The 27,998-nt window shown below is 43.3% G+C and overlaps 1 protein-coding gene across 2 annotated transcripts; it reads right to left on the bottom strand.

Moving 5' to 3' along the window:
- b4galnt1a (beta-1,4-N-acetyl-galactosaminyl transferase 1a) lies at window positions 1-27,726 on the bottom strand. 2 transcript variants are annotated; one of them, XM_047354978.1, is made up of 12 exons: window positions 27,555-27,726; window positions 18,603-18,655; window positions 18,291-18,505; window positions 18,016-18,198; window positions 16,504-16,610; window positions 16,338-16,375; window positions 16,084-16,264; window positions 9,597-9,689; window positions 9,306-9,493; window positions 9,091-9,231; window positions 862-1,099; window positions 1-783 (listed from the first exon to the last, which is right to left on the bottom strand). In XM_047354978.1, exons 2-12 carry the CDS (start codon window positions 18,630-18,632, stop codon window positions 572-574), a joined length of 1,626 nt encoding a protein of 541 aa, XP_047210934.1. In that variant the 5' UTR covers window positions 18,633-18,655; window positions 27,555-27,726; the 3' UTR covers window positions 1-571. The 2 variants fall into 2 exon arrangements, with proteins under 2 accessions (XP_047210934.1, XP_047211024.1); XM_047355068.1 differs by lacking the exon at window positions 18,603-18,655 and having other exon boundaries at window positions 27,555-27,725.
- Between the last annotated feature and the right edge of the window lie 272 nt (window positions 27,727-27,998).

The raw sequence follows: 27,998 nt of genomic DNA, 5'->3' as shown, positions 1-27,998 counted from the left end.
TTCCACTTTACATTTGATGAGATTTATTATCTGATCCTTTTGGAGACTGCATGACATTCTATGAGCATAATCACAGAGTTTTGTCTTGGTCTTCAGTCTTCAGTCTGTCCTGTGACCTTTAGATTGCAGCGGTGTTTGACGTCTGTGAGCAAGTACTGCGTGTGCTTCTGTAAATGTCCCACGAGAACCATTTGTCATTGTTGCAACTCCCACAGAGGCTGGACTTCTGCAGATTCTGTAACCTGCTATAGCATAATTAAAAACAAGGCTACTATATGCTTTTTTCTGTTTTTTTTAGTACAAATTAATTGTATTCCAAAAACTTAGCACATTCTCACACAAAAACACACATCTAGTAAACAAAAGCTGAAATTGACTCGGCGGCATATTACAGTTTGAAAATCAATGTGTGAAATTCCAAGGAAATATGCTAAGAAAAAACAAACATTAACAGTGTACACATGCAGGATGAGTGCTTTGAACAAAGAGAATCAGCAGGTGGCAAGATGAAAATCATCTTTTACCCAAGCATAACAGGTTTCTCTTTATCACACCACCAGAAGCTCAGTCTTTAGTGGCTGGTCATGCACTTCAACCTATTCTTAAAATAGAATACTTCATTATGAATTGCATCATCTGTACTTGTAGAGGAGTATCTGAATTGCTCATAGGCCTTCTCTTTTTCTGTCTTAGTCCATGGCAGGTTGATCTTTGATGCGTGGTTAACGATGACATCACTGCAGGAGCCGATGTGCAGAGTGCCAAGAGCATCTATAAAAAACTCTGCAGAAATGAAAGAAAAAGTCATAAGTGTGTTTAAAGCTTTATACAGAAATATTATTATATTTAACAGCTCCTAACCTAGATGGGCATGTCTTGACAGGCGGGGGTCAAAGCCAACCTGGCGAACTTTGTCAGTTCGAGCCATGAAGAAGTTGATGACGGCATCTGCTACTACACAGTTGGGATATCCCTCAATTAAATGGTGGTGTCCATTCCTCATATGTAAACAGTCACCTTCCTCTCCCCCTTTTTCCACTGAAATGGTGTGACGGAATGTGGCAGTGTAACCAGTTACTTCTCTCACCGCACCACCAACCTGAAGTTCATGCCAAATAAAAAAAGGGATACAATGTTGCCTTTTAATTATTTTGTTTTCACATTCTTCAATTTCAAAATCTAAAATAAAAAACAATATAAAACGCCTTCAAAAAAGCAAGCAACGCCTGTGACACACAATGACATTAAAATGAAATGCATGTCAGAGTCTGATGGGGTGGTAAATAAATTTATCTTGTACTCCATCTGACTTTTTACAGGAAAAGATATAGTTGCAGCAAACATTGTGCTCAGTATCTTGAATATAGGCCATTAAACAACCTGATGGACCAGAGACCCACATTAGAGCAAATTACTCCTACCTTGTCAATGAAACCCAGGTTTATGGTTTTGTAGCCTTTTGTGGGAAAGCCACGGCGAGTGGTAATAATAACTTTGAGCCAGTTATGTGAGGTTTGTTCAAAATGTCAGCCTGTTTAGTTTAGATGTATTGGACCGCTTTTTTTCTTAGATTTTCTTAACAATTTTAAAGGTTTCAGTACATTTCTTTAGTATTTGATAGAATTCCTTTTTAAATTGTTTGACTTGGTTCAATATGTTGGGTATCCTTCTACAAGCTTCCCACAATAGTTTGCTGAATTTTTGATGCACTGGTAACCAGACAGGTCATGATGTAACCGAGTCAGGTTTTTAGGTTGCTGTTGGAATAACTATATAGTTTTTCTTTTATTTTTCCTTTTATCTTATTTTTTTTCCTTTTCTTTAACTTGACTATTTGATCATTATAACCCTTCATGATGTATGTGATTAGTTTGTCTGCAGGCAAGGATCAAAGGTGGAGCTGGAAAGGAAGCAGTCACAGTTGAGGAGGTCATAAAGATGGTGGCTGATTTTGCTGAACAGAAGACACTGATCTTAAGATGGTGGAGACTGTGGAAGTGTGTTGTTACAAGATAATGGTGTTTATGACCTGTTTACGTTGCAGCTGTTTTTCCCATCCTTTAGAGAGCGACATTCATTGTAACTAGGGAACCCCCAAAGATAATAAAAAGAGAGGTGCGGACAGATGGTTTTCAGAGCGGTAGGAGATTTGTAACTGAAAAGCACATCTCTGTCCGTTCTCCTCGCAGCGAGTAAATAACTAATTCTTTGTCTTTCTCTTCTTTTTGTGATGTTATAAGTATTTTAGGTTGTTTAAACCTGACATCAGTTTGGTCCTTCGAGAGCCGGATTTCAATTACGCCTGAGGATTCCAGCGGGTTGGTAGATTTCAGTAAAGACCGTGCGCACGGCAGTCTTCATCAGGGAGACTCACAGACCCTTTCCGGGACTGGATCTCGGCCCGCCCGCTGGGGTCTGACGGCTGACGGAACTCCGAGAGAGAGGAGAAGACAAAGTGGTGAGTTGAGTTTGGTTTATAAAATGTGACGAACGACTGGAGGTCATTGCGTGAAATAAAACCCTGTGAATCCTAGGCCCTAACAGTACAAAGTTGAATGTGCCAACAACAAAATCACACAAAAATCATCAATGGAAATCAAATGTATTAACCAATGGAGGCCTGGATTTGGAGTCACACACAAAATTAAAGTGGAAAAACACACTACAGGCTGATCCAACTTTGATGTAATGTCCTTAAAACAAGTCAAAATGAGGCTCAGTATTGTGTATGACCTCCACGTGCCTGTATGACCTCCCTACAACACCTGGACATGCTCCTGATGAGACGGCGGATGGTCTCCTGAGGGATCTCCTCCCAGACCTGGACTAAAGCATCCCCCAACTCCTGGACAGTCTGTGGTGCAACGTGACGTTGGTGGATGGAGCGAGACATGATGTCCCAGATGTGCTCAATCGGATTCAGGTCTGGGGAACGGGCGGGCCAGTCCATAGCTTCAATGTTTTCATCTTGCAGGAACTGCTGACACACTCCAGCAACATGAGGTCTAACATTGTCCTGCATTAGGAGGAACCCAGGGCCAACCGCACCAGCATATGGTCTCACAATGGGTCTGAGGATCTCATCTCGGTACCTAATGGCAGTCAGGCTACTTCTAGTGAGCACATGGAGAGCCGTGTGACCCTCCAAAGAAATGCCACCCCACACCACTACTGACCCACTGCCAAACCAGTCATGCTGAAGAATGTTGCAGGCAGCAGATCGCTCTCCACGGTGTCTCCAGACTCTGTCATGTCTGTCACATGTGCTCAGTGGGAACCTGCTTTCATCTGTGAAGAGAACAGGGTGCCAGTGGCATATTTGCCAATCCTGGTGTTATGTGGTAAATGCCAAGCGTCCTGCATGGTGTTGGGCTGTGAGCACAACCCCCATTTGTGGACGTCGGGCCCTCATACCATCCTCATGGAGTTGGTTTCTAACCGTTTGTGCAGACACATGCACATTTGTGGCCTGCTGCAGGTCATTTTGCAGGGCTCTGGCAGTGCTCCTCCTGTTCCTCCTTGCACAAAGGCGGAGGTAGCGGTCCTGCTGCTGGGTTGTTGCCCTCCTACGTCCTCCTCCACGTCTCCTGGTGTACTGGCCACTGGCTACCACGAGTGTGAAAGCACCACCAACATTCAAAAGTGACCAAAACATCAGCCAGAAAGCATAGGTACTGAGAAGTGGTCTGTGGTCCCCACCTGCAGAACCACTGCTTTATTGAGTGTGTCTTGATAATCGCCAAAGATTTCCCCCTGTTGTCTATTCCATTTGGACAACATCATGTGAAATTGATTGTCAATCAGTGTTGCTTCCTAAGTGGTCAGTTTGATTTCACAGAGGTTTAATTTACTTGTAGTTATATGATGTTGTTTAAGTGTTCCCTTTATTTTTTTGAGCAGTGTATATTCGAGTCACTCCACAGATGATCTCTTTAAGCCGCAGGTGGGTGGCAGACAGTCAGTCAGTCAGTTAGTCTGTGTCTTAATTCAAGGACAGAACCACTAACAACTCAAGAAACGCTAATACCTAGCAGTATATCTAGTCAGAGATAAAACATTAATCACTGGCTTGACGTTTTGGCCATGAGATTTAACAGACAGGCAGTAATTACACAGATAACAACCCTTGGACTTTCTACTTGTCAGTGATGTATCATTTTCCTTACAAATGTACACTGACAATAAAACCACATCTGGGTAATAAAGTACGGATATACACTACAGGATTTCACATACTAAAATGTTTTTAAAAGTGCACTGAAAAAAATAACCCTGCAAATTGTTCTCTGTGGGTATTGGGCTGATGACATCACAGGAGGTACAAGAATTGAAGCTGTCTGCTGGCATGAGTAATTGTACTGAATTTGGCATTGATTCTACAGTCTAACAGGTAGGTCTGCGTTCATTGTAAGTGTGCCTGGGGATCATTTTCAGCAAAAGCATCATGTGATGCAGCGATTCTGCAGGAAACTTTCTTTAAACTTTGCATGCATGGAGCAGACCATAGTTTTTTTTTTTATTGCAACTTGACTTAAAATGATTACTGATGATTTGGAATGATGAAAACTGGCTATTTCAGTTTGCCATGTTGCTCTTCACAAACTGTCTCGAGCTCTCACATACATTTAGCTGCAGCTATACAAACCATAAGTCAACATTTTTGATACCATGCTGATCTATAGATGACAATATATATATATATATATATATATATATATATATATATATATATATATATATATATATATATATATATTTTTATTTTTTTATTTATTTTTATTTTTCAAAAAAGCTGGGCTCGAAGATTTCAGCTCTGCATTTACTCTCCATCCATCTTTCAATTTGCTTTTAGGGTGAAGTTTCTATGAAAAAGAGAGAAGTAGAACCCAGAGAATATTTTGACGGTCCTGGTATCAGGTAAAGACAACATTTAATGCTGTCTTCACCCTGATATTTAATTATGTTTGTTCACCTCCTATTATTTGTTTTAATCATACAGTGAAAGTGGGTTTCACATCAGCAGCTCATAGGAACACCTGGCATTGACTTTTCCATTTTATAGCTGGCCCACCCTCTGCCCTACAGTAGGAAACTCCATGGTTATGTTGAGGTTAAATTCCTTGTATTTGTTCCATTTGCACCAGAATGTTTATTTGTAGATATGCACCGTCTACACTAACTTACAATGCCATTCATTTTTTTTTTTTTTTTGACTTAGTTATTTAAATCCCCTCCTTGAATCGCCACCTTATCATGGTGAAGGGGTATGAATGCTGGAATGATCCTAGACGCTATGCATTCTGGGGCTTAAATGCCCCTGGTAGGGTCTCCCATGGCAAACAAGATCTGGGTAACAGGTCAGACAAAGAGCGGTTCCAGACGCCTTCATGAAGACTACTAAATCGAGGCACGTGATGTCGCCTGGTACGGCAGAGCCGGGGTCCCACCCTGGAGTCGGGACTCGTTGGAGAGTGCCTGGTGGCTGGGTTGCTCCTCGCGGCATGCGGCCGGGCCAAGCCTGAATGAAAGACGCAAGGCCATCACCCAGTGGGCCCACACCTGCAGGGGGAGCCATGAGGGACCGGTGCAAAGATGATCGGGCAGTGGACAAATTCAATTCAATTCAATTCAAAAATACTTTATTAATCCCAAAGAGAAATTAAATGTTGTTGTAGCTCATATTATGAAGGTTTCTTAAAAGAGCCGTTGTAGATGCTGATGGCTGTGGGCAGGAAGGATCTCCTGTAGCGCTCCGTCTTACAGCAGATCTGAAGAAGCCACTGATTGAAGACACTCTGTTGTTGTAGGACAGTCTCATGAAGAGGATGCTCAGGGTTCTCCATAATGTTCTTCATTTTATGAAGAATCCGTCTTTCCACAATGATCTCCAGAGGTTCCAGAGGAGTCCCCAGAACAGAGCCAGCCTTCTTTATCAGCTTGTTGAGCTTTTTTAAGTCCCTGGCTCTGATGCTGCTTCCCCAGCAGATGATGGTAGAAGAGATCAAACTCTCCACAACAGACTTATAGAAGATATGCAGCATCTTGCTGCAAACACCAAAGGACCTAAGCTTCCTCAAGAAGTACAGTCTGCTCTGTCCCTTCTTGTAGCTGGCTTCACAGTTGCAGCTCCACTCTAGTCTGTTGTCCAGGTGAACACCGAGGTATTTATACTCCTCCACCACCTCCACTTCTTCTCCCATGATAGAAATAGTTTTTGACTTATTCCTGTTTCTCTTAAAATCTCAAATCATCTCCTTTGTTTTAGTCACGTTCAAAATGAGATGATTGTTTCCACACCATGCCACAAAGCGGTCCACCACCTTCCTGTACTCAGCTTCTTGTCCATCTCTGATCAACCCCACGACTGCAGAATCATCTGAGTATTTCTGCAGATGACAGGAGTCTGTCTTGTACTGGAAGTCTGAGGTGTACAGAGTGAAAAGGAATGGTGAGAGTACAGTCCCCTGTGCTGCTCCTGTGCTGCTGACTACCTGGTTAGACTCACAACCTTTCAGTCTCACAAACTGTGGTCTGTTTGTCAGGTAGTCTTTAATCCAGGAGATTGTTGAGGCCTCCTGTTGAAGTCTTCTGGAGGTGGAGACTGGCTCTAGGGACATGGAATGTCACCTCGCTGGGGAGGAATGAACCCGACTTGTACGGGAGGTCGAGCGATATTGGCTAGAAATAGTCGGGCTCACCTCCACGCACAGCGTGGGCTCTGGAACCCAGCTCCTCAAGAGAGGTTGGACTCTCTTCTACTCTGGAGTGGCCCGTGGGGAGAGGCCGCGGGCTGGGGTGGGCCCCCCAGCTCAGCCGTCTCGTGTTGGAGTTTACCCCGGTGGACGAGAGGGTTGCATCCCTGCACCTTCGGGTAGGAGACAGGTCTCTGACTGTCGTTTTGGCCTACGGGCCGAGTGGTAATACAGAGCACCAGGCCTTCTTGGCATCCCTGTCAGGGGTGCTGCATAGTGCCCCTCTCGGGGTTTCCATTATTCTGCTGGAGGACTTCAATGCCCACATGGGAAACGACAGTGACACCTGGAGAGGTGTGATTGGGAGGAATGGCCTCCCTGATCTGAATCCAAGTGGTGTGAACACCATGTTCGAGCATAAGGGTGTTCATCAGTTCACTTGGCACCAGCACATCTAGGCAGGAGGTTGATGATCGACTTTGTTGTCGTGTCTTCAGACCTCTGGCCGTATGTCTTGGACACTCTGGTGAAGAGAGGGGTTGAGCTGTCCACTTATCACCACCTGGGGGTAAGTTGGATCTGCTGGAGAACAAAGCCGAACAGACTTGGCAGGCCCAAGCATATAGTAAGGGTCTGCTGGGAACGGCTGGCGGAGCCCTCGGCCAGGGATGTATTCAACCCCCACCTCTGGGAGAGCTTTTACTAGATTCTGGAGGAGGTTGGAGACATATAATCCAAGTGGACCATGTTCTCCGCGTCTAGTGTTAATGATGCCGCCCGTAGCTGTGGTCGCAAGGTCTGCGGTGCCTGTCGCGGCGGCAATGCCTGAACCTCGTGGTGGACACCAGCAGTTAGGGATGCTGTTAAGTTGAACGAGGAGTCCTTTCAGCTGTGGTTGGCTTGTGGGACTCCTGAGGCGGCTGATGGGTACCATGAGGCCAAGCGTGCTGCAGACCAGGCTGTGGCAGAGGCAAAAACTCAGGCCTGGGAGGAGTTCGGTGAGGCCAAGGAGCAGGACTACCGGTTGGCCTCAAAGCGGTTCTGGCAAACCGTCCATAGCCATAGGTCAGGAGGGGGAAGCAGTGCTTCGCCAACACTGTTTACAGTGGGGGCGGGGAGCTGCTGACCTCGACTGGGGACATTATAGGGCGGTGGAAGGAGTACTTCGAGGATCTCCTCAATCTTGCCGTCACGCATTCCCTGGTGAAAGCAGAGGGCTTCGGGGGTGGATGAGATCTACCCTCAGTACATCAAGTTTCTGGATGTTGTGGGGCTGTCATGGTTGACACGCCACGTGAACCGTTCACAGCCAAGTTTGAAGCGGCTGGGATGAGGATCAGCTTAAGTCCGAGGCCATGGTTCTCAATCGGAAAAAGGTGGCTTGTCCTCTTCAGGTTGGAGGGGAGTTCCTGGCTCAAGTGGAGGAGTTCAAGTATCCCGGGGTCTTGTTCACAAGTGAGGGAAGAATGGAGCGGGAGATCGACAGACGGATTGGTGAGGCTGCTGCAGTAATGGGGACGCTGTGCCGGTCCATTGTGGTGAAGAGAGCTGAGCCGAAAAGCGAAGCTCTAAATTTACCGGTTGGTCTACGTTCCTACTCTCACCTATGGCCATGAACTTTGGGTTATGACCGAAAGAACGAGATCCCGGATACAAGCGGCTGAAATGAGCTTCCTCCACAGGGTGTCTGGGCAGTCCCTTAGAGATAGGGTGAGGAGCTCAGCCATCCGGGAGGGACTTGGAGTAGAGCCGCTGCTCCTCCACATCGAGAGGAGCTGGTTGAGGTGGCTCAGGCATCTATCCCGGGTGCCTCTTGGACCCCTCCCTCGGGAGGAGTTCCAGGCACGTCCCACTGGGAGGAGGCCCAGGGGACCACCTAGGACACGCTGGAGGGACTACGTCTCTCGGCTGGCCTGGGAACTCCTTAAGCTCCCCCCGGAGGAGCTGGAGGAGGTGTCTGGGGAGAGGGACGTCTGGGTGTCTATACTGAGTGTGCTGCCCCTGCGACCCGGTCCCAGATAAAGCGGAAGACGACGAGTACAAGTACAAGTAGTTATTTAAATTTTTGTTAAGTAACGAAAAAATTACCATGCTGTCAACAAAACGATGTTGTTTACTTGTAGCTGAAACTTGAATTTAGCAAATGTGATTTGATATATTTCCTGCTGACAGTAGGAGTGTCTGCAAAAAGTTTATAGTGACAATTAATTGCAGAGTGTCTTTTTTCCGTTTTGTTGCCAAAGCTAGTTTAATTAAAACAATGATGTCCCAAGCATTGGTCTTGCCCAGAATTGAAAGATGAAAAGTAGGATTTAGCTGAACAACATGCAATAACGCATCACCAAAATCAGTGTAACTGATATGTGTTGATCAGTATGCTATTCGATATTCAACTTACCAGATCCAAAGTGGTTTTCTCCAGGATATCCACCATCTTTTCCAGCTTGGTATTTGCAGTAAAGAAAAAATCATCATCCACCCAGAGCACATACTTGGTAGCCACTTGAGAGACTGCCAGGTTTCTTCCTGCAAACCAGCCCTATACAGAGAAATCGAGATACTTTGACTGAATCATCATTATTTCACCATGCAGGATCATGCAAGCTTCTTTACCTTTCCAAATGGCATAATGTATTGCTCAATATGAGGACCGGTCACTGGCTGAGGGTGTTCGTTATCATCCGCTATAATTATGGTGACAGTGGGGTAAAACTGCCTTATGCTGTCAATGAGATCTTTGAGTTTGTCGTAGCGCAAAAAGGTCTTGGTAGCAATGGTAACCAGAGAGGTAATGTTGTACCCTTAGCACAAACAGAAAAGAAAAAACCCAAAAAAAACAAAACAATAAAAACACATTCTGCTGCAAACAAAATCGTTGATCAGATACAATGAGTTCTCACAAACCTTTACTTTGTCCAGAGTTGTAAAGTTTTGGAACAACTCTATGTCCAACCTTGATGGTGAAAAATGACTGGTGACCTTCAGTTCCAAACTGAACTGCCAGATGAAGCAAACATTGATATAAGTCAAGAACATAAGAGGGAATGAATTAATTTCTGATTTCAAAATCCTAGACATTACTGCAACAAACTATTCTTACTCATACTTCCCACCTAGCTAATATGAGGGTCATGAGTTTAGGGTAAAGTGTACGCCTCCCACACTCTTCTATTATTTAATTCAAGAGTAATCTGAGATAATTCTTTGAGAAGAGTTATTAAAGCCATAAACATTAACTATTATGAAGATCAGGTGGTCAATTTTGGTTACCACTGTTAACCAATGTCCATTTGTGTATCCTTTGTGTGTTACAATTTCCCCAGAGAAACTATTAAAACAGATTGCCACCTCCAGTTCGATTTGTCCCATGGCTGAAAAAAATCTTGTCGCCCCAGTGATTAGCCCAGACTGTTTCATCTGTATTCGATGAGTGAGTCTCTTGAAATAAAAAACAATTCTTCTGCTGTCCTTTTGAAAACAGAAATAATGCTTTCCTTTTGACAATGTCTTTAAGCCTCTAACACTGAGTGAACCAAATGAAATTTCCTCATTTAACATAAAAAAGCAACAGAAACACTCCCTTGATTTAGAAAAGGGGGTTTAGAAACAGTTGAACAAATAAAAACGTTATTTAGTAAGTTAGCAATAGAACACTTTTTTTTAATATATATATATATTTTGTGGCACTAGAGGCCTTTATTTTCCATTTTTTTCAGCAGTAGGTAGACAGGAAAGAGGGCAATGAGAGGGAGAGATATTTGGCAAAGGGTGCCGGGTTCGGGACTCAAACTCGGGACAGCCGCATCGAGGACTGACCCTCTATATATGGTCGTGCGCTTAACCCCTACACCACCAACGCCGCGCCCAGCAATAGAAAGCTTAGCCTGAAGCATTACACTTGCAAGTCCTGTAACAAATCCAGCATCTCTATCTTATCTTGCACGCACATCATCCATTCCGATTTGGCGCCCATCAATATATCCAAAGGGACCACGAAAACAGCCCACCTTTCCAGTTTTCCTGGCTTGATCAAGAAGTGGCCAAAGATGATTTATCTCCTCCCAGTCTTCTTTGGGTAGCATTTCAGCAAACCTGATGCTCCGCTCTCGACAGTAAGTTGACTTTTTTGTTTTTCTCCACATTTCTTCCTTTATAATTCTTTGTGTGAACAAAACAATGATGTTTCTGTGTTTTTTATCCATCTTCTTTCCTAGCCTGTGTACCACATCCACTTCCTCCTCGAGCCTCGCTTCAGATTCAGGAATTATATGTTTTAAAGTTTCTGTTGGGGTGTGCAATGAGTGATCAGCTCCAACCAACAGTCAGACTCAGAGGAACGACAGAGACTCTTTCTATTTGCCGCGAGGGTAATCACACTGATCTGCAGTGGACTACAGAGGTGTGATTACTGACGGAGTTTATTTTATACAGCAAAGTAAACAGACATATCAGGTTACAAATAAAGCTCAGAGTGGAAACAGCAACAGAAACAGCTGATTCTACATGCGAGGCCAGCTGCACACAAAATGTTCCAAGGCATAGACTTCTCAGAAATGCAAACAGAAATACAAGTGAGTGATAATAAGTAATAATATATACATTCAACCTAACAGTCTCAATGACTAAAGCCCTTATATCTTCATCTTTCTTCTCCTTCAAGCTTTTAATACAAAGGCTCCACCTCATTCTATCTTTCCTGTTCTCTGAGCCTCCTTTTAAAGGTCAGCATTTCCTCTCGTGGATGTTCACTTTGCTTTTCTAGCTCTTTCACCTTTTCTTTACATTCTTTAACTTTGTTAGCATTGAATTCCACGGCTTTGGTTAGGTTAGCGAGCATAACGCTGCTATGTCTCACCTGTTGAGTAATATTGTCCACTTTCTCTTCGAGCTGAGTGATCGTTTTCATTATATCTCAGAGAAATATCCTCCACTCCCTCATCTTCAGCTGACTTGAGTTGTTTCTCACCCGGCACGTTGCTCGGAGTTGCAGGTGCAGTCGCCTCGTTCCTTTTTATTTTGAGTGGAGAGTTTCATAGCGTAGCCATGGTCTTTAATCTGGGTCGCTTCTTTCTTTTTCGAATCAGCTTTAGGTTTGAGAGACTTGTTAATGTTCTGGGAAGCCATCTAGATATTTTGATGGAATGTCCACTTAAATAATAAGTAAAATTTAGGACTTGATGTGCGAGCTTCAAAAAACACAGCTGCTCAACCCGCCATCTTGTCCTGCCATCATGAATACCGCGGTTTCTGAGGTGCTGTTCTAGATCTCTTCTCTTCTACGACAGCTGCCTCTATTTCCTTGTCTGAGTCAACATGGATGGCGATCGCAAAGTAAGAATAAAACGTGAATCAAATTGCTTATTTGATACCGTATATACTTTTAGATACGCTTTCTCACTTAATAGGTCTCTTTATTTTCATGACTATTTACATTGCAGATTCTCACCACAGGCAACAAAACTGTGAATGAACACATATGGAATTATACAGTATACAAAAAGTGTGTAAATCTAAACATTTTTATATTTTAGATTCTTCAAAATAGTCACCCTTTGCTGTCATTAATAATAATAATAATAATAATAATAATATAGACTTTATTGATCTCACAATGGAGAAATCGACATCTGCATTTTAGCTCATCACTTAAGGGAGCAGCGGGCTTCCACTGTGTGGTGCCCGGGGAGCTTTCTGGGGCTGAGGGTCTTGCTCAGGGACCCAACGACTGAGACAAATGGAACGGGGGTTCGAATGGGCAACCCACTGGTTACATGACGAACTCTTACAACCTGAGCCAGAGTTGCCCCTATTGATTTGCTCTTTTGGCATTCTCTTCACGAGCTTCATGAGGTGGTCACCTGAAATGGTTTTCCAAAGAGCCTTGAAAGAGATGGCCAAATGTTATTATTTCAGTCAATGTTTATGTTACTATGTATGTTTTAAACTATTTAAATTGATATCACTCTGTTACCTATATTTTGAGAATGTATTTTACAAAAATATTAACTTGGACTAACTAGGCTCTTTCCTTTTTAGTTGCATATAACTGTCCAGAAGAGAAAAACCCTGCCTATATTGGACAGATGCAGTACCTGCTGCTCAAAACTTTCACTGTCGTTTTTACAGCTCAATTTTATTTAATGGACTTGGCACCAGGACACCCTAGGCAGGAGGTCGATGATCGACTTTGTTGTCGTATCATCAGACCTTCGGCCGCATGTCTTGGACACTCGGGTGAAGAGAGGGGCTGAGCTGTCCACTGATCATCACCTGGTGGTGAGTTGGATCCGCTGGAGGAGGAGAAAGTCGGACAGACTTGGCAGGCCCAAGCGCATAGTGAGGGTCTGCTGGGAACGCCTGGCAGAGCCCTCGGCCAGGGATGTATTCAACTCTCACCTCCGGGAGAGCTTTGACCAGATACCAGGGGATGTTGGAGACATAGAGTCCGAGTGGACCATGTTCTCCGCATCTATTGTCGATGCTGCTGCCCGTAGCTGCAGCCGTAAGGTCTGCGGTGCCTGTCGCGGCGGCAATCCCAGAACCCGGTGGTGGACACCGGCAGTAAGGGATGCTGTTAAGCTGAAGAAGGAGTCCTATCGGCTGTGGTTGGCTTGTGGGACTCCTGAGGTGGCTGACGGGTACCGTGAGGCCAAGCGTGCTGCGGCCCGGGCTGTGGCAGAGGCAAAAACTCGAACCTGGGAGGAGTTCGGTGAGGCCATGGAGAAGGACTACCGGTTGGCCTCGAAGCGATTCTGGCAAACCGTCCGTCGCCTCAGGAGGGGGAAGCAGTGGGGGCGGGAGACTGCTGACCTCGACTGAGGACATTATCGGGCGGTGGAAGGAGTACTTCAAGGATCTCCTCAATCCTGCCATCACGCATTCCCTGGTGGAAACAGAGGCTGGGGACCCGGGGTTGAACTCTTTCATCACCCAGGCTGAAGTCACCGAGGTGGTTAAAAAGCTCCGCGGTGGCAAGGCTTCGGGGGTGGGTGAGATCTGCCCTGAGTACCTAAAGTCTCTGGATGTTGTAGGGCTGTCATGGTTGACACGTCTCTTCAACATTGCGTGGCGGTCGGGGACAGTGCCTCTGGACTGGCAGACTGGGGTGGTGGTCCCCCTTCATAAGAAGGGTGACCGGAGGGTGTGTTCCAACTACAGGGGGATCACACTCCTCAGCCTCCCTGGTAAGGCCTACGCCAGGGTATTGGAGAGGAGAGTCTGACCGATAGTCGAACCTCGGCTTCAGGAGAAGCAGTGTGGTTTTCGTCCCGGCCGTGGAACACTGGACCAGCTCTATACCCTCTACAGGGTACTCGAGGGTTCATGGGAGTTTGCCCAACCGGTTCACATGTGTTTTGTGGACCCGGAGAAGGCATTCGACTGTGTCCCTCGTGATGCCCTGCGGGGGGTGCTCCAGGAGTATAGAATCGGGGGCTCTTTACTAGGGGCCATCCGGTCCCTGTACGAGCGGAGCAGGAGTTTGGTCCGCATTGCCGGCACTAAGTCGGACCTGTTCCCAGTGCATGTTGGACTCCGGCAGGGCTGCCCTTTGTCACCGGTCCTGTTCATAACTTTTATGGACAGGATTTCTAGACGCAGCCAAGGGCCGGAGGGGGTCTGGTTTGGGGACCAGTGGATTTCGTCTCTTCTTTTTGCAGATGACGTGGTCCTGCTAGCCCCCTTTAGCCAAGACCTACAGCATGCCTTGTGGCGGTTCGCAGCCGAGTGTGAAGCGGCTGGGATGAGGATCAGCTCCTCCAAGTCCGAGGCCATGGTACTCGACCGGAAAAGGGTGGCTTGTCCTCTTCAGGTTGGAGGGGAGTTCCTGCCTCAAGTGGAGGAGTTTAAGTATCTCGGGGTCTTGTTCACGAGTGAGGGAAGAATGGAGCGGGAGATCGACAGACGGATCGGTGCGGCTGCCACAGTAATGGGGGCGCTGTGCCGGTCCGTTGTGGTGAAGAGAGAGCTGAGCCGAAAAGCAAAGCTCTCAATTTACTGGTCGGTCTACGTTCCTACCCTCACCTATGGCCATGAACTTTGGGTCATGACCGAAAGAACAAGATCCCGGATACAAGCGGCTGAAATGAGTTTCCTCTGTAGGGTGGCCGGGCACTCCCTTAGAGATAGGGTGAGGAGCTCGGCCATCCGGGAGGGGCTCGGAGTAGAGCCGCTGCTCCTCCACATCGAGAGGAGCCAGTTGAGGTGGCTCGGGCATCTATACTGGATGCCTCCTGGACGCCTTCCTCGGGAGGTGTTCCAGGCACGTCCCACCTGGAGGAGGCCCAGGGGACGGCCCAGGACACACTGGAGGGACTATGTCTCTCGGCTGGCCTGGGAACGCCTTGGGCTCCCCCTGGAGGAACTGGAGGAGGTGTCTGGAGAGAGGGACGTCTGGGCGTCTCTGTTGAGTCTGCTGCCCCCGCAACCCGGTCCCGGATAAGCGGAAGACGACGAGACGATTTTATTTAATCCCACACAGTTGGATCTGAACAGCAGCTGAGTATAAGCTAGTGTATTCCAAGTTTTGAGGCACCCAGTAAACCTCATTTGCATTTTAAATTTTGCTTTTAAAAAGGAAGCCTGTTTGCTATAGGAATTAAGGATCTTCAAAATCTCTGGAGCCGTCCACCACTATGTTCTGATCCATCAAGGTGCCATGAAGCAGATGACCCGAGATTGCTCCATCACCTCTCTCTGAATCCATCAGGGACACACGTCTGAAGACAATTTTGAATTTCATGAAGTCATGGTGTTATTATAATACAAAGTTCATCAGGACTTGTATTAGCTGTGGATGTGACTACATGTAATAGATATGTTTACATGTATTATTAAAATCGTTTGCTGAATTTTTCACATTTCACACACATTTCACGTGCCTGGAACTGCTCCCGAGGGAGGCGTCCAAGAGGCACCCGGGATAGATGCCCGAGCCACCTCAACCAGCTCCTCTCGATGTGGAGGAGCAGCGGCTCTACACTCAGAACTTGACTTTCCTTCTGTCAGCATGCGAACGTTTTTATATATACATTATTACATATTTCTGTGTAAGCATAAAGCATTTATTACTATTTAGTAGTTTAATATAATACACTTTTAAACTGTTTGGTATCGGGGCACACTAAATCGCTAAACTTACAATTAGTGCTTTAATTAGCTTTAATAGCTGTTGCTGACCTCAGGCTAAATTGATCAGAAGTAGCCTATTGATACCCAAAGGGAAAGGCTTTATATTTATTTGTGTAAAAAAAATGCAAACTTTTATTTTAGTCGCAAAAAGCAAGCGGTCTAGCATGTCTGAACGTGCAGAACTGAAACTGTGGTTTTCGAATCTCTTCTGCATTTGTCTGAAAAGCCACTCATGACTAATGAACTAAAATGCGAACTTTACCCGAGTCTGCTGTCTTCGGATGAAACATGGTGTTGGTGTATGTGACAAACTGGAGCTGCCTGTTCAGAGCAGACAGATCCGGGCTTGACAGCGAGATATTCTTTTCACCCATTCCTTTTATAGACACCTTGTCCACTGTGGCAGCAATGTCAAAAGTACCCAGTGTCGCTGTCAACTGTACCTGTTTTTAGAGAAAACTATAATTACAAATAACAAGTATAGCCCGAGTAATAAGACAGTATGATAAGAGTTACCATATAGTTGTTTCTGCCTTCCTGTCTTAGACTCAGACCTGTGGAAAAAGTGGAACATGTTAACGGAACATATTGTAAGATGAAAAGAGGTTTACTTGTAATCTTAAAATAGGAAATTACCACATACCACAGTTTTCTTTGACACTCTGTAATTAAGTATTATTACCTGGGATGATGATTGTTTTGAGGGGTTGCACATCCACACCTTGGGTGGGATACTGAAGAGGATTGTTAGCCTCTGCAATAATGAGCATATCTGCTGGAGAGTAGGACCTACACACAAAGACACACATGTATAGTAGCCAAGCCAAAAAAGGTTGCAAGGATTCAATTGATCACTGTTTTACAGAAATAACACAGAAAGCCACAGATGTTTCGAAACTGACACCACAACAACATGCTAACTCTGGAAGAACTACATATATCCACAGTTTGAGAAGAGATCTGGCAACAGATAAACGAATTGTCCTTACAGAATAGTGGCAATAATAAGACCACTGCTGAAAAAAAAGCATAAAAGTTCCCACCTGCAGATTGCCAGAAATCCTGTATAGGAACACAACACACACGGAGACAGGGAACTGATCAGAAGAGACCGAAATTTAACCTTTTAGCCTACATGCAAATGCTGTGTGGCAGCAAACTAATACTACACCTCAGAGTTGACAAGGATATGGCTGGAACTGACCAAAAGGGAAATTCTGGCAGAAAACCAGTTAGAAGCTGCAAATGGTTTGAGTTTAGGGTGGAGGTTCACCTTACAGCAGGATATTGAGCTTAAAGATACAGTCACAGTTACAATCAAAACATACTGATGTATGGAATGGTCAAGTCAAATCCCAGACCTAAATCCAATTCAGAATTTGTGGCAAGAACTTAAAATTACTGTTAACAGACAGTCTTCATCCAATTAGGCTAAGCTTGTATACTTTGTGAAGAACATACCCGATATGTGCAAGGTAGATACGTATCCCTAAAGACACCCAAGGGGAGGTCTTTATACGTACAAATGAAAAATATAACTTCTCCACTGCCCAGCACTCCAACAGCAAATATGCAACAAAGCTCATTGTAATGTGATTATAATACAGTTAAGCATCCATTTAGTTGTGTTCCTAAATGTAAAATAATGAGCTGAAAGTACATCCTTGACCACTTAAAAAGCATCAAAAGTCTTGATGGTTAAAAGGCAACACAAAATTCTTTATTGGCAGGTAAAGGAAAAATTTAGGATGATGTTAAGTTACTCTAGTCAGATTTCTTTTCAATCGTCAATGTAACACTGTCTTAAGAGGTAACAAGATCTGCAGCCTAGTTATTGATATCATTATGAATAAAAGCTATATGTATGAATTAGATAGATCAGTGCTCTGGGATCACGATGGAAATGGTAATAAATCAATGAAGCTTTTTATAGCTTTCATTTTGGGAGAGGATTTCTTGCCGTAAACTCAGACAGCCTGGTTTTTAAAACAGAAAGCTGTAATCTGAAAGATGACAAGACACCTACCTGTTCTTTGAATATTTGAGGGAAATCAACCTGTTTGTATTCGTCTACCACATCTATTTCCACATATTTGCTTAGAGGAGTAAAAGGTTTAGATCTGGAATTATTCAGAGCAGACGCTGGCTATTATGACAACGCCAGGGTGTGTTCGCACAGTGCTCTTATCTTTACCTTCTCAGAAAAAGGTCGTACTCCTCTGCTCTGTGATGTTTTACACTCTCAGGATCAGGGTGATTTCCTAAGAATGCGTGCTGAAGGTTCAGAGCCCAAACGCGAGGAAAGACCAGATCAGAGAACGGTAGGCGAAAGGTTTCCTCTTCAGCCTGGCATACACATGCATTCTGAGCCAACTGACTGTGGGAGGAGTTGAACAGAATACGTTGGTAAGGATAATAAGATTAATACATGATTAAAGAAAATAGTAATTTTATTGACACACAACACACCATGCCACGTTCTCTTTGACCTTGTAGGTAATTTCAGAATAATCACTCATGATTTGTTGAATTTTCCCACTGAGAAGTTTTTGGATTGGACTGCCTTGTCTCGGTTGGATGTCAACCCCTAGGCTGCTTGAAGTGCTCCATAAATTAAAGAGGGCAACCAGCAACAATACAGAGAACAGCATCACTTTGAGGCACTGTCTGTACTTAACAGGCATCTAGGAGGAACAATGACAACAATATCAAAGTGAAATGAGAGACAAAAATAGGGACAGAACATATTTACATAGACATTCTGAACTGGTCGCAACCCACATCCGCAGCAGCAGCGGAGGTGGGGGACATGCAACTCTTTATGCCTTCTGCCTCTGCAAAGCACCAGATCACAAAGAACAAGTGTTTGTCAGTAGATCAGACATTTGGCACCACAGTGTATGTCCTTTTTGACTTTCCTTGCAGCTACCAATCCACTCAATGTGAAGCAGATGTGTGCATGATCTGAAAGACAAAAGCTACATGCACTGTAAAACCCAAGTTAATTGAACTAAAACCAAACAACCCCAAATCATGACACTGGTATTTCAAAAACTGCCTCTTTGGCACTGTATGCAACGCTGGATGACTGGTGCCGTTTCAGTCTAGCTCTACAGCATTCACAGCTGAATCCCAAGTGTTAGGTTGAATATACAGGGGTTGGACAATGAAACTGAAACACCTATCATTTTAATGTGTGAGGTTTCATGGCTAAATTGGACCAGCCTGGTAGCCAGTCTTCATTGATTACATATTGCACCAGTAAGAGCAGAGTGTGAAGGTTCAATTAGCAGGGTAGGAGCACAGTTTTGCTCAAAATATTGAAATTTACGCAACATTATGGGTGACATACCAGAGTTCAAAAGAGGACAAATTGTTGGTGCACGTCTTGCTGGCGCATCTGTGACCAAGACAGCAAGTCTTTGTGATGTATTAAGAGCCACGGTATCCAGAGTAATGTCAGCATACCACCAAGAAGGACGAACCACATCCAACAGGATTAACTGTGGACGCAAGAGGAAGCTGTCTGAAAGGGATGTTCGGGTGCTAACCCGGATTGTATCAAAAAACATAAAACCACGGCTGCCCAAATCACGGCAGAATTAAATGTGCACCTCAACTCTCTTGTTTCCACCAGAACTGTCCGTCGGGAGCTCCACAGGGTCAATATACACAGCCGGGCTGCTAGAGCCAAACCTTTGGTCACTCATGCCAATGCCAAACGTCAGTTTCAATGGTGCAAGGAGCGCAAATCTTGGGCTGTGAACAATGTGAAACATGTATTGTTCTCTGATGAGTCCACCTTTACTGTTTTCCCCACATCCGGGAGAGTTACGGTGTGGAGAAGCCCCAAAGAAGCGTACCACCCACATTGTTGCATGCCCAGAGTGAAGCATGGGGTGGATCAGTGATGGTTTGGGCTGCCATATCATGGCATTCCCTTGGCCCAATACTTGTGCTAGATGGGCGCGTCACTGCCAAGGACTACCGAACCATTCTTGAGGACCATGTGCATCCAATGGTTCAAACATTGTTTCCTGAACGCGGTGCCGTGTATTAGGATGACAATGCACCAATACACACAGCAAGACTGGTGAAAGATTGGTTTGATGAGCATGAAAGTGAAGTTGAACATCTCCCATGGCGTGCACAGTCACCAGATCTAAATATTATTGAGCCACTTTGGGGTGTTTTGGAGGAGCGAGTCAGGAAACGTTTTCCTCCACCAGTATCACGTAGTGACCTGGCCTCTATCCTGCAAGAAGAATGGCTTAAAATCCCTCTGACCACTGTGCAGGACTTGTATATGTCATTCCCAAGACGAATTGACGCTGTATTGGCCGCAAAAGGAGGCCCAACACCATACTAATAAATTATTTTGATCTAAAACCAGGTGTTTCAGTTTCATTGTCCAACCCCTGTATATACATTAAATGTTCACCATTATCACTCACATATATTTCTTGTCTATTCTCAATGGTCAGATACAGATGTGACCCAGCGTTCTGAAACATTCTGCATTCACTTGTTATTTTGGTCTATGTGTAGCTGGATTCGCAACACCCGATAGCAGAACCAGCTGTTCCTCTTTCCACTCTCTAACTCTGCCTGACCTGTCTTGTACCCATATTTTGTAATCTGATATGTCTGTTTACTTTGCTGTATAAAATAAACTCCGTCAGTGATCACACCTCTGTAGTCCACTGCAGATCAGTGTGATTACCCTCGCTGCAGGTAGAAAGAGTCTCTGTGTCGTTCCTCTGAGTCTGACTGTTGGTTTGAGCTGATCACTCATTGCACACCCCAACACCAAGGAAAGCTCAGCAGACTCCACATTACTCTCACTGAACTTTAGAAATTGGAGAGCCATGCAGGCCTTTATAATTAAGACAGTTTAGCAATGATGTAGCACAGTTAAAATGTTTCTTTCTAAGGTAGACATGAACTATACTGCCATAAGTATTCGCTCACCCATGCTAATTATTTTATGTAGGTCTTCCAAATACTTCCAGAGCCACAGGTGTATACTGTCCAGCACCTAGGCTTGCAGACTGCATCAACAAACATTTATGGAAGAAAGCATTGCTCTCAGGTGCTCAGTTTATTCCAGTTGGGTACCATGGCAGGATGTCACCTGTGCAATCTGTCCAGTCATAAAATGTCCTTGAAACTAAATATCCCACAGTCAAGTGTTGGTTTTATAACAGAGTGGAAGGGACTTCAACAACAGCAACTGAGCTACGAAGTTGTACACCACATGAGTGGGATCAGTGGATTTGGAGGCGCATAGTTGGCAGAGGTCACCCACTTTCTGCAGAGTCAATAGGTACCGACCTCCCGACTTCATGTTGCCTCTAGATTAGGTCAAGACAAAGAAGCGTTTTACAAGCCATACATTAGTGATGCAGTGATGTAAGGGATGTGGACACTAGACCCTTTAGCAGTGAAGACTTGTTCTCCAGACTGACACATTATGCCTCTGTGTCTTGCAATCCAATGAATAAGTTTGGGTTTGGCAGTTGCCATGAGAACAGCACTTGTCAGACTGAATTGTGTAGAGCATACAGTTTGGTGGAGAGGGGATTAAGGTGTGGGCCTGCGTTTCAGCAATATGGGTTCGGCACTTACTGTTTCAGGATGACAAACCAGGATGGATAAAACAAGAACTTGACTGCATAAAGTCCTTACCCAAACAGAGAGAACACCTTTGAGAGAAATTAGACCTGAGATGGCAAGCCAGTCATTCCTGTCCAACATCAGTGTTTGACCTCTGAAATACGTTTTTTTAGAAGAATAGTCAGACATTTCCATGAACACATTCATGAACCTAGTGGCAAGTCTTCCCAAGGTGTAAATGGTATTATGGTTGCATAAGGATCACATCATAAGTTCTAAGGGTAACGAATAGGATGTCTCACAAGCTTGGTGGAAGTAACAACTTGTTACTTTTTTTTCACGAACGTCCTAGAGAGACTCCTGTTGGCTCACCTGAGAAAGAAAACAATACGCTATGAGGACCCCCTTCATGATGTAAAGTTGGAGTTGAAGATGCCATCATACACCTGCTTCAACAAACCCACTGTCATCCGGACAAAGCCAGCAGCACTGTGAGGATCATGTTCTTTGATTTCTCCAGTGCATTTAATACAATCCAACCTGATTTGCTTTGTCAGAAACTCCAGAAGACTCAGGTGGAGGCCTCAACAATCTCCTGGATCAAAGACTACCTGACAAACAGACCACAGTTTGTGAGACTGAAGGGTTGTGAGTCTAACCAGGTAGTCAGCAGCACAGGGGCACCACAGGGGACTGTATTCTCACCATTCCTTTTCACTCTGTACACCTCAGACTTCCAGTACAAGACAGACTCCTGTCATCTGCAGAAATACTCGGATGATTCTGCAGTCGTGGGGTGGATCAGAGACGGACAAGAAGCTGAGTACAGGAAGGTGGTGGACCGCTTTGTGGCATGGTGTGGAAACAATCATCTCATTTTGAACGTGACTAAAACAAAGGAGATGATTGTAGATTTTAAGAGAAACAAGAATAAGTCAAAAACTATTTCTATCATGGGAGAAGAAGTGGAGGTGGCAGAGGAGTATAAATACCTCAGTGCTCACCTGGACAACAAACTAGAGTGGATATGCAACTGTGAATCCATCTACAAGAAGGGACAGAGCAGACTGTACTTCTTGAGGAAGCTTAGGACCATTGGTGTTTGCAGCAAGATGCTGCATATCTTCTATAAGTCTGCTGTGGAGAGTGTGCTCTCTTCTGCCATCATCTGCTGCGGTAGCAGCATCAGAACCAGGGACTTAAAAAAGCTAAACAAGCTAATAAAGAAAACTGGCTCTGTTCTGGCGACTCCTCCGGAGCCTCTGGAGATCATTGTGCAAAAAAAGGGTTCTTCATAAAATGAAGAACATTATGGAGAACCCTGAGCATCCTCTTTATGAGACTGTTGTACAACAACAGTGTCTTCAGTCAGAGGCTTCTTCAGATCTGGTGTAAGACGGAGCGCTACAGGAGATCCTTCCTGCCCACAGCCATCAGCTTCTACAACGGCTCTTTGAGGAAACCTTCATAATATGAGCTATAACAACATTTAATTTTCCTTTGGGATTAATAAAGTATTTTTGAATTGAATTGAAATACCATTACATACAGTATGTGTCACTAGAAAATTTCAAAACTAATCTAAAACTAAGCTAATTTTTTTCCATGACTTGATCAAAACAACTTCTATCTACAATGGACACCATTGTTACTGTCTCTTGTAGGTAGAATTAACTCTGTGAAAATGCTGCTGCTCCCTAAAGATCTGTACCTGTTCCAGTGCCTCCCTATTATGGTTCCTCAATCGTTTTTTAAATCTCTGGACTCATTCGCTTTTGCAATTGAAAGTTGTCCACTGGGTACACTTCTCTAAAGTTAAACTGCCACACATCTTCCCAAATTTGAACCCAACTTGTGACAGGAGTAGGGGTTCTTCTGCTACATTAATCCACTTGTTTTCTTCTTCTCCCTCTCTGAGTAATTTCTGAAAGTCAGCCTTTCATACTTTATCGGAAGATTTGTGCTGTGAGATTGAGCCAAACCGCTTCTCCATCTGGACTTGCCACGTATCAAACAAGGAACACTGTCATTTTTTTCATTAAATGCTAAGAGAGCTATCGTATTGAGGTGAAAAGATCCAGATCCCCATTCTCATTCAGAAAAGATAAGATTCACTGTCTGGGGTTCTCAAAAAAGTTTGTACAAAGCTTGGTGTGTGTGTGTGTGTGTGTGTGTGTTGTCTGGTGATTTATTTTGGTTTTTGAATTTGTTAAAAATTACCACACATGCTTCTGCACTGTATCCATCAATATTTCTAAAAACAATAAATCAATAAAAAGACTTTTGAAAGAAAGAAATAGAGTATGGCATTGTAATTGATGTCTAAATATTTTTGGAAAAATATTGTAGATCTGAACATTCAATTTAACAAAATATCAATCTCTTGAGTATGGAGTAAGGTGGGAGCAAATGAAAAGCAAATGGGGGAAGGCCAAATGGGTGGAAGCATGGGCAAAATTGAGGCTTGTGGGATGCCATAGCTGTGCAATTATTTCTGTATTTCTAAAGCGGACTTCAAAACATTCTCAGCCATCAGACTTGCTTCCTCAGTTTGCTTCCTCAGTTTGGAGCCAAATAAGAGTATATAAAAAGCAAAGAGAAGACAGCCTAAAGCTTAACCCTGAGAAACCTCTCACAAGACACGAACAGAAGCTGACACAGAAGGCTTATCCTGCCAATCTAGTGCTTTGACTCTGTTCCCCAACCACTAATACAAACAAGGAAGTAAAATGTGTCAGTGTTTAGTACAGCAAGGAACTAATGGCATGGTTATGTGACATTTGACAGTAAAATGATATCACCTGGATCCACTGGAGAAGGGAAAGCTGACAGAATTTGAAATTCCCTGGCAGATATACAAATTGCATAACCAATAACATGTCTAACCATATATATTTAACAGAAGCTGCTAAATTTTTGTGTTTCTACTTAAAAAGTCAAGGTTATTTTAAATGATAACAGTCTTGTGCAATCTCCTGTCAATTCGCAACTTAAATGTCTTCAGTTGTAAAGAGAAAACACTGCATCAATGCAGCATGGCACAGAGGTGTTCAGCACTTGGCTCTACAGAGGTGTTCAGGAAGGCCTAGTTAACTGAATAATGACTTTCAGCTCATCTGCATTGTTGGGTATGATGTTTCATCCTCCTCTTGATAATACTACATAGATGAGGTTTGGGCCAAATTGCAGCCAAATGTAGTACAGTGAAACCCTGGTAAAACAAAACAGGCATTGCTACATATCGCAGTGTGGTCAAGTGCCAGCTTCGCTAGAAAATGAAACCAGCATTTCTACAGGAACCGTGAAGTACTTTAACATTTCCTGGATGATGGCTGTGCAGACGTTAAACTTGACAGCTACAGCAGATGACATGGCCACCAAATCATCCCTGACTGTGGAATATTTACACTGAACCTTGAGTAACTTGGTGTATGTGCCTCTCCACTCCTCCTCCAGACACCAGAACATTGATTTACAAATCAAAGGCAAACATTACTTTCCGCTAAAAAGAGGACATTGGAGCACTGATCAACAGTCTAGACCTTTTTTTTCTTTAGCCCAGGTAAATGCTTTTAACATCTTTGGTTCAGGTGTAGCTTAACATAAGAGAGTTGCAGCCAAATTATATATCTATTTCCCTCTTTAAATTTAGGCTAACACTGACATCATTAACTTTGAATAGTATTTGCTTTGCAAACATTGCCTCGTGATTTTTGCTTTAATTACTGCTCACCTTGCCTATTCTGCCAGTTTGGGTGGTGTTGAGGTAATAATAATTCTATCACTGATATCCTTGCGGCCTCAACCTTGCCCAGTCCGGATGTCGTGAGAAAGAACAGATGAAGAGCAGAAAATTAAGATTAACACAAGCTTAATTTGGAAGATAATAAGTCCAATTATTTCCAATGCAAAATGAAAACATACAGAATAACACAAAGAAAGAAAATTTACATAAGGTCTTATGGAGAGATCGCAGGTTTTCAGCAAAGCATGGCTGTCTTTACCCAGATGTCTCTGGTACAAGTTCCAGAACATCTTTATACCGTTGACTGTGCCTTCCTCTTTTTGCAGTCTGGTGTTGTAAATCAGCCAAGCTCCCTTGTGGTATCTATACCATGCCCAAAAGTTGACATTTATTGCTTTATTGTCCCTACAGCAAACTTTTACTGCTTGCAGCTGCCGAGAACCCCCAACCTCTGTTTCAGCCCTGCTCCATCCTGACTCTTGCTGTGATTTGTGATCTCTCCTCAAGGCTCACTGATGTTATATCTCAGTTTAATGTTCCCACATGCAAACTAAACTAATAGCATGAAAGTACATGATTTTAATTCTCAACAGTGGACAACCATGTTTTGGCAAGTTTACAGTGGTGCCATACTTTTTCCTTTCAGATGATAGGTAGAACAGTGTTCTGACAGAAAAAAATAAATAAACTGGGATATAACCTGACTCTGCTTTAAACTTCTCTGCAACTGTTAGTTGAGGGATGTTGTCTAGCAATCCTCTGAGACCTTCACAGAACAGCTGTATTTATGCTGAGATTAAAATCACACACAGGAGGATTCTATCCATTACATGCCTTTTGAAGACAATTGATTGCGATAGATTTTATTTAGCAGTATCAGATTAAAAGAAGGTACCAAATGCATACCATATTTATTAGATTTTTCTTTGCCACATTTAGGAAACCATGTATCCCTTTCCGTTCACTTCATAGTTATTCATTACTTGACCTTACTATATCAGATAAAAATCCTGATAAAATAGATAAAAATTTGGGATCTTTTGCATGACAAAATGTGAAAAAGTTCAAAGGGTAAGAATACTTTAAATAGGAAATGTGTGCAGACCAACCTATATTGCCATATTGCACATATTTCTCATATACGTTATACAAATGTATAAAAATTATGGTGGAGATCATGAAGGGATGATAAGGAGTAGGAGAAGAAGAAGTACATCTACTCTCACTAATCAAAGCTTTCAGCCTGAATCTGCTCAAACTCTTGTAATCTAGCAAGCAATGTGGGACCAAGTTTGACTGGGGGCTTATACTGAACCAAAAAAGGTCCCCCAGGTCATTTTTGGAACTGATAACTTACAGCCTCACAGTAAGATACATTGTGGTTGTAACTGGACAAAATACAACAAAGCTCAACCATTTGTCTGAAGACGTTTGCAAGGCACCATATTCCACACATGGCGCCTTGCAAACGTCTTCAGATGCAACTGCGAAAAGTACTATGTATTAATCAGACTGTACTAAATTAAGCACAGTTATTTATATAAAGAGTTATGAACTTATTTTGAGAAAAAAAAATGCCAATAAGAAAGGAATTAAAACATTTATAAACTTGAAGAGCAACACATGACAAAAACAACACAGCAACAGTGCAAAGAGAAATGTAGAGAACTTAAAATTAGCAGACAGAACGCATAAAAGATTAAGTTAAATATTAAAATCGGCCAAACAGGAACTGGACCTTGGACACCTTAGAGGAAACAGACCACAAATACTTGCAGCTGTGCTCAAGAAGATAAATAAAAATGTGTATCGTTCAATGAGTTCACTAGACCAAAACAAAGTCGGGAAAATTCAATTAAAATACCATAAGTCAAAAAATTAAAAAAAAAAGTAAAATGACTAAGATGCTTTTATCAGCCCCAAACTCCATAATATTATAAACATTGAATTATATGGTTTAAAGGAGTTAGCCTTCCTCTTGAGTAGTCATCAAGAAAACAAGATGCTTTCTCATGCAACTGGTGAAAGCGAGGTTTTAGAGAAACCTTTACATAAATTATATAATTTGATCATACCTCGTGGAGTGTAGAACGGTGTGGTCAGGTAACAAAATAAATAAAGAAATGATCATACAAAACTTAAGAAGTTTACAGAGAAGAGCCTCACTTCTTTAAGGAGAAGCTATTTTTTCCTGCATATTGGGTAAGGTTCTTTCAGCTTTAAAGTTATATATTAGGTGGAAAAGTTGGAAGAAACGAATCTCTTCCTCGAATCCCGAAATTATTAAATTTGCGCCTTTCTTCAAACATGTTTTCAGAAGCCATGTCTGAAAATAAAGCACAAAATAGGAAAAAAACAAAAATCCATCTTACTGTAGTTGTTCTTATTAAAGTTGATACTTGTTCCAGACTTCCCCTCAAGTCGCTCAAATCACAAAAACCGAGTGATTGGCAGTTTGCTCGCTGCTTCCGGAGTTTTACCTGGTTACACTGGTTGACAGACTGGAAGTTGTTAAACGAGCTCAGGCGCTGAAGGGCCACTCCTTACGGAAAATAAGCAAATAGCGCTCCGTGGCAGTTAAAGACACACCTAAATGCTAGATTATACGCGTAGTGCAATAAATTACTAGTCAGTTACCGGTTGATCAAATTTATGCAAATAATCATTAATTTGCATATATATCAAATTCAATTCAATTCAAAAATACTTTATTAATCCCAAAGGGAAATTAAATGTTGTTATAGCTCATATTATGAAGGTTTCCTCAAAGAGCCGTTGTAGATGCTGATGGCTGTGGGCAGGAAGGATCTCCTGTA

This window comes from Girardinichthys multiradiatus, chromosome 1 (assembly GCF_021462225.1).
Source record: "Girardinichthys multiradiatus isolate DD_20200921_A chromosome 1, DD_fGirMul_XY1, whole genome shotgun sequence".
NCBI lineage: Eukaryota > Metazoa > Chordata > Actinopteri > Cyprinodontiformes > Goodeidae > Girardinichthys > Girardinichthys multiradiatus.
This window is presented reverse-complemented; position numbering and strand designations above follow the sequence as displayed.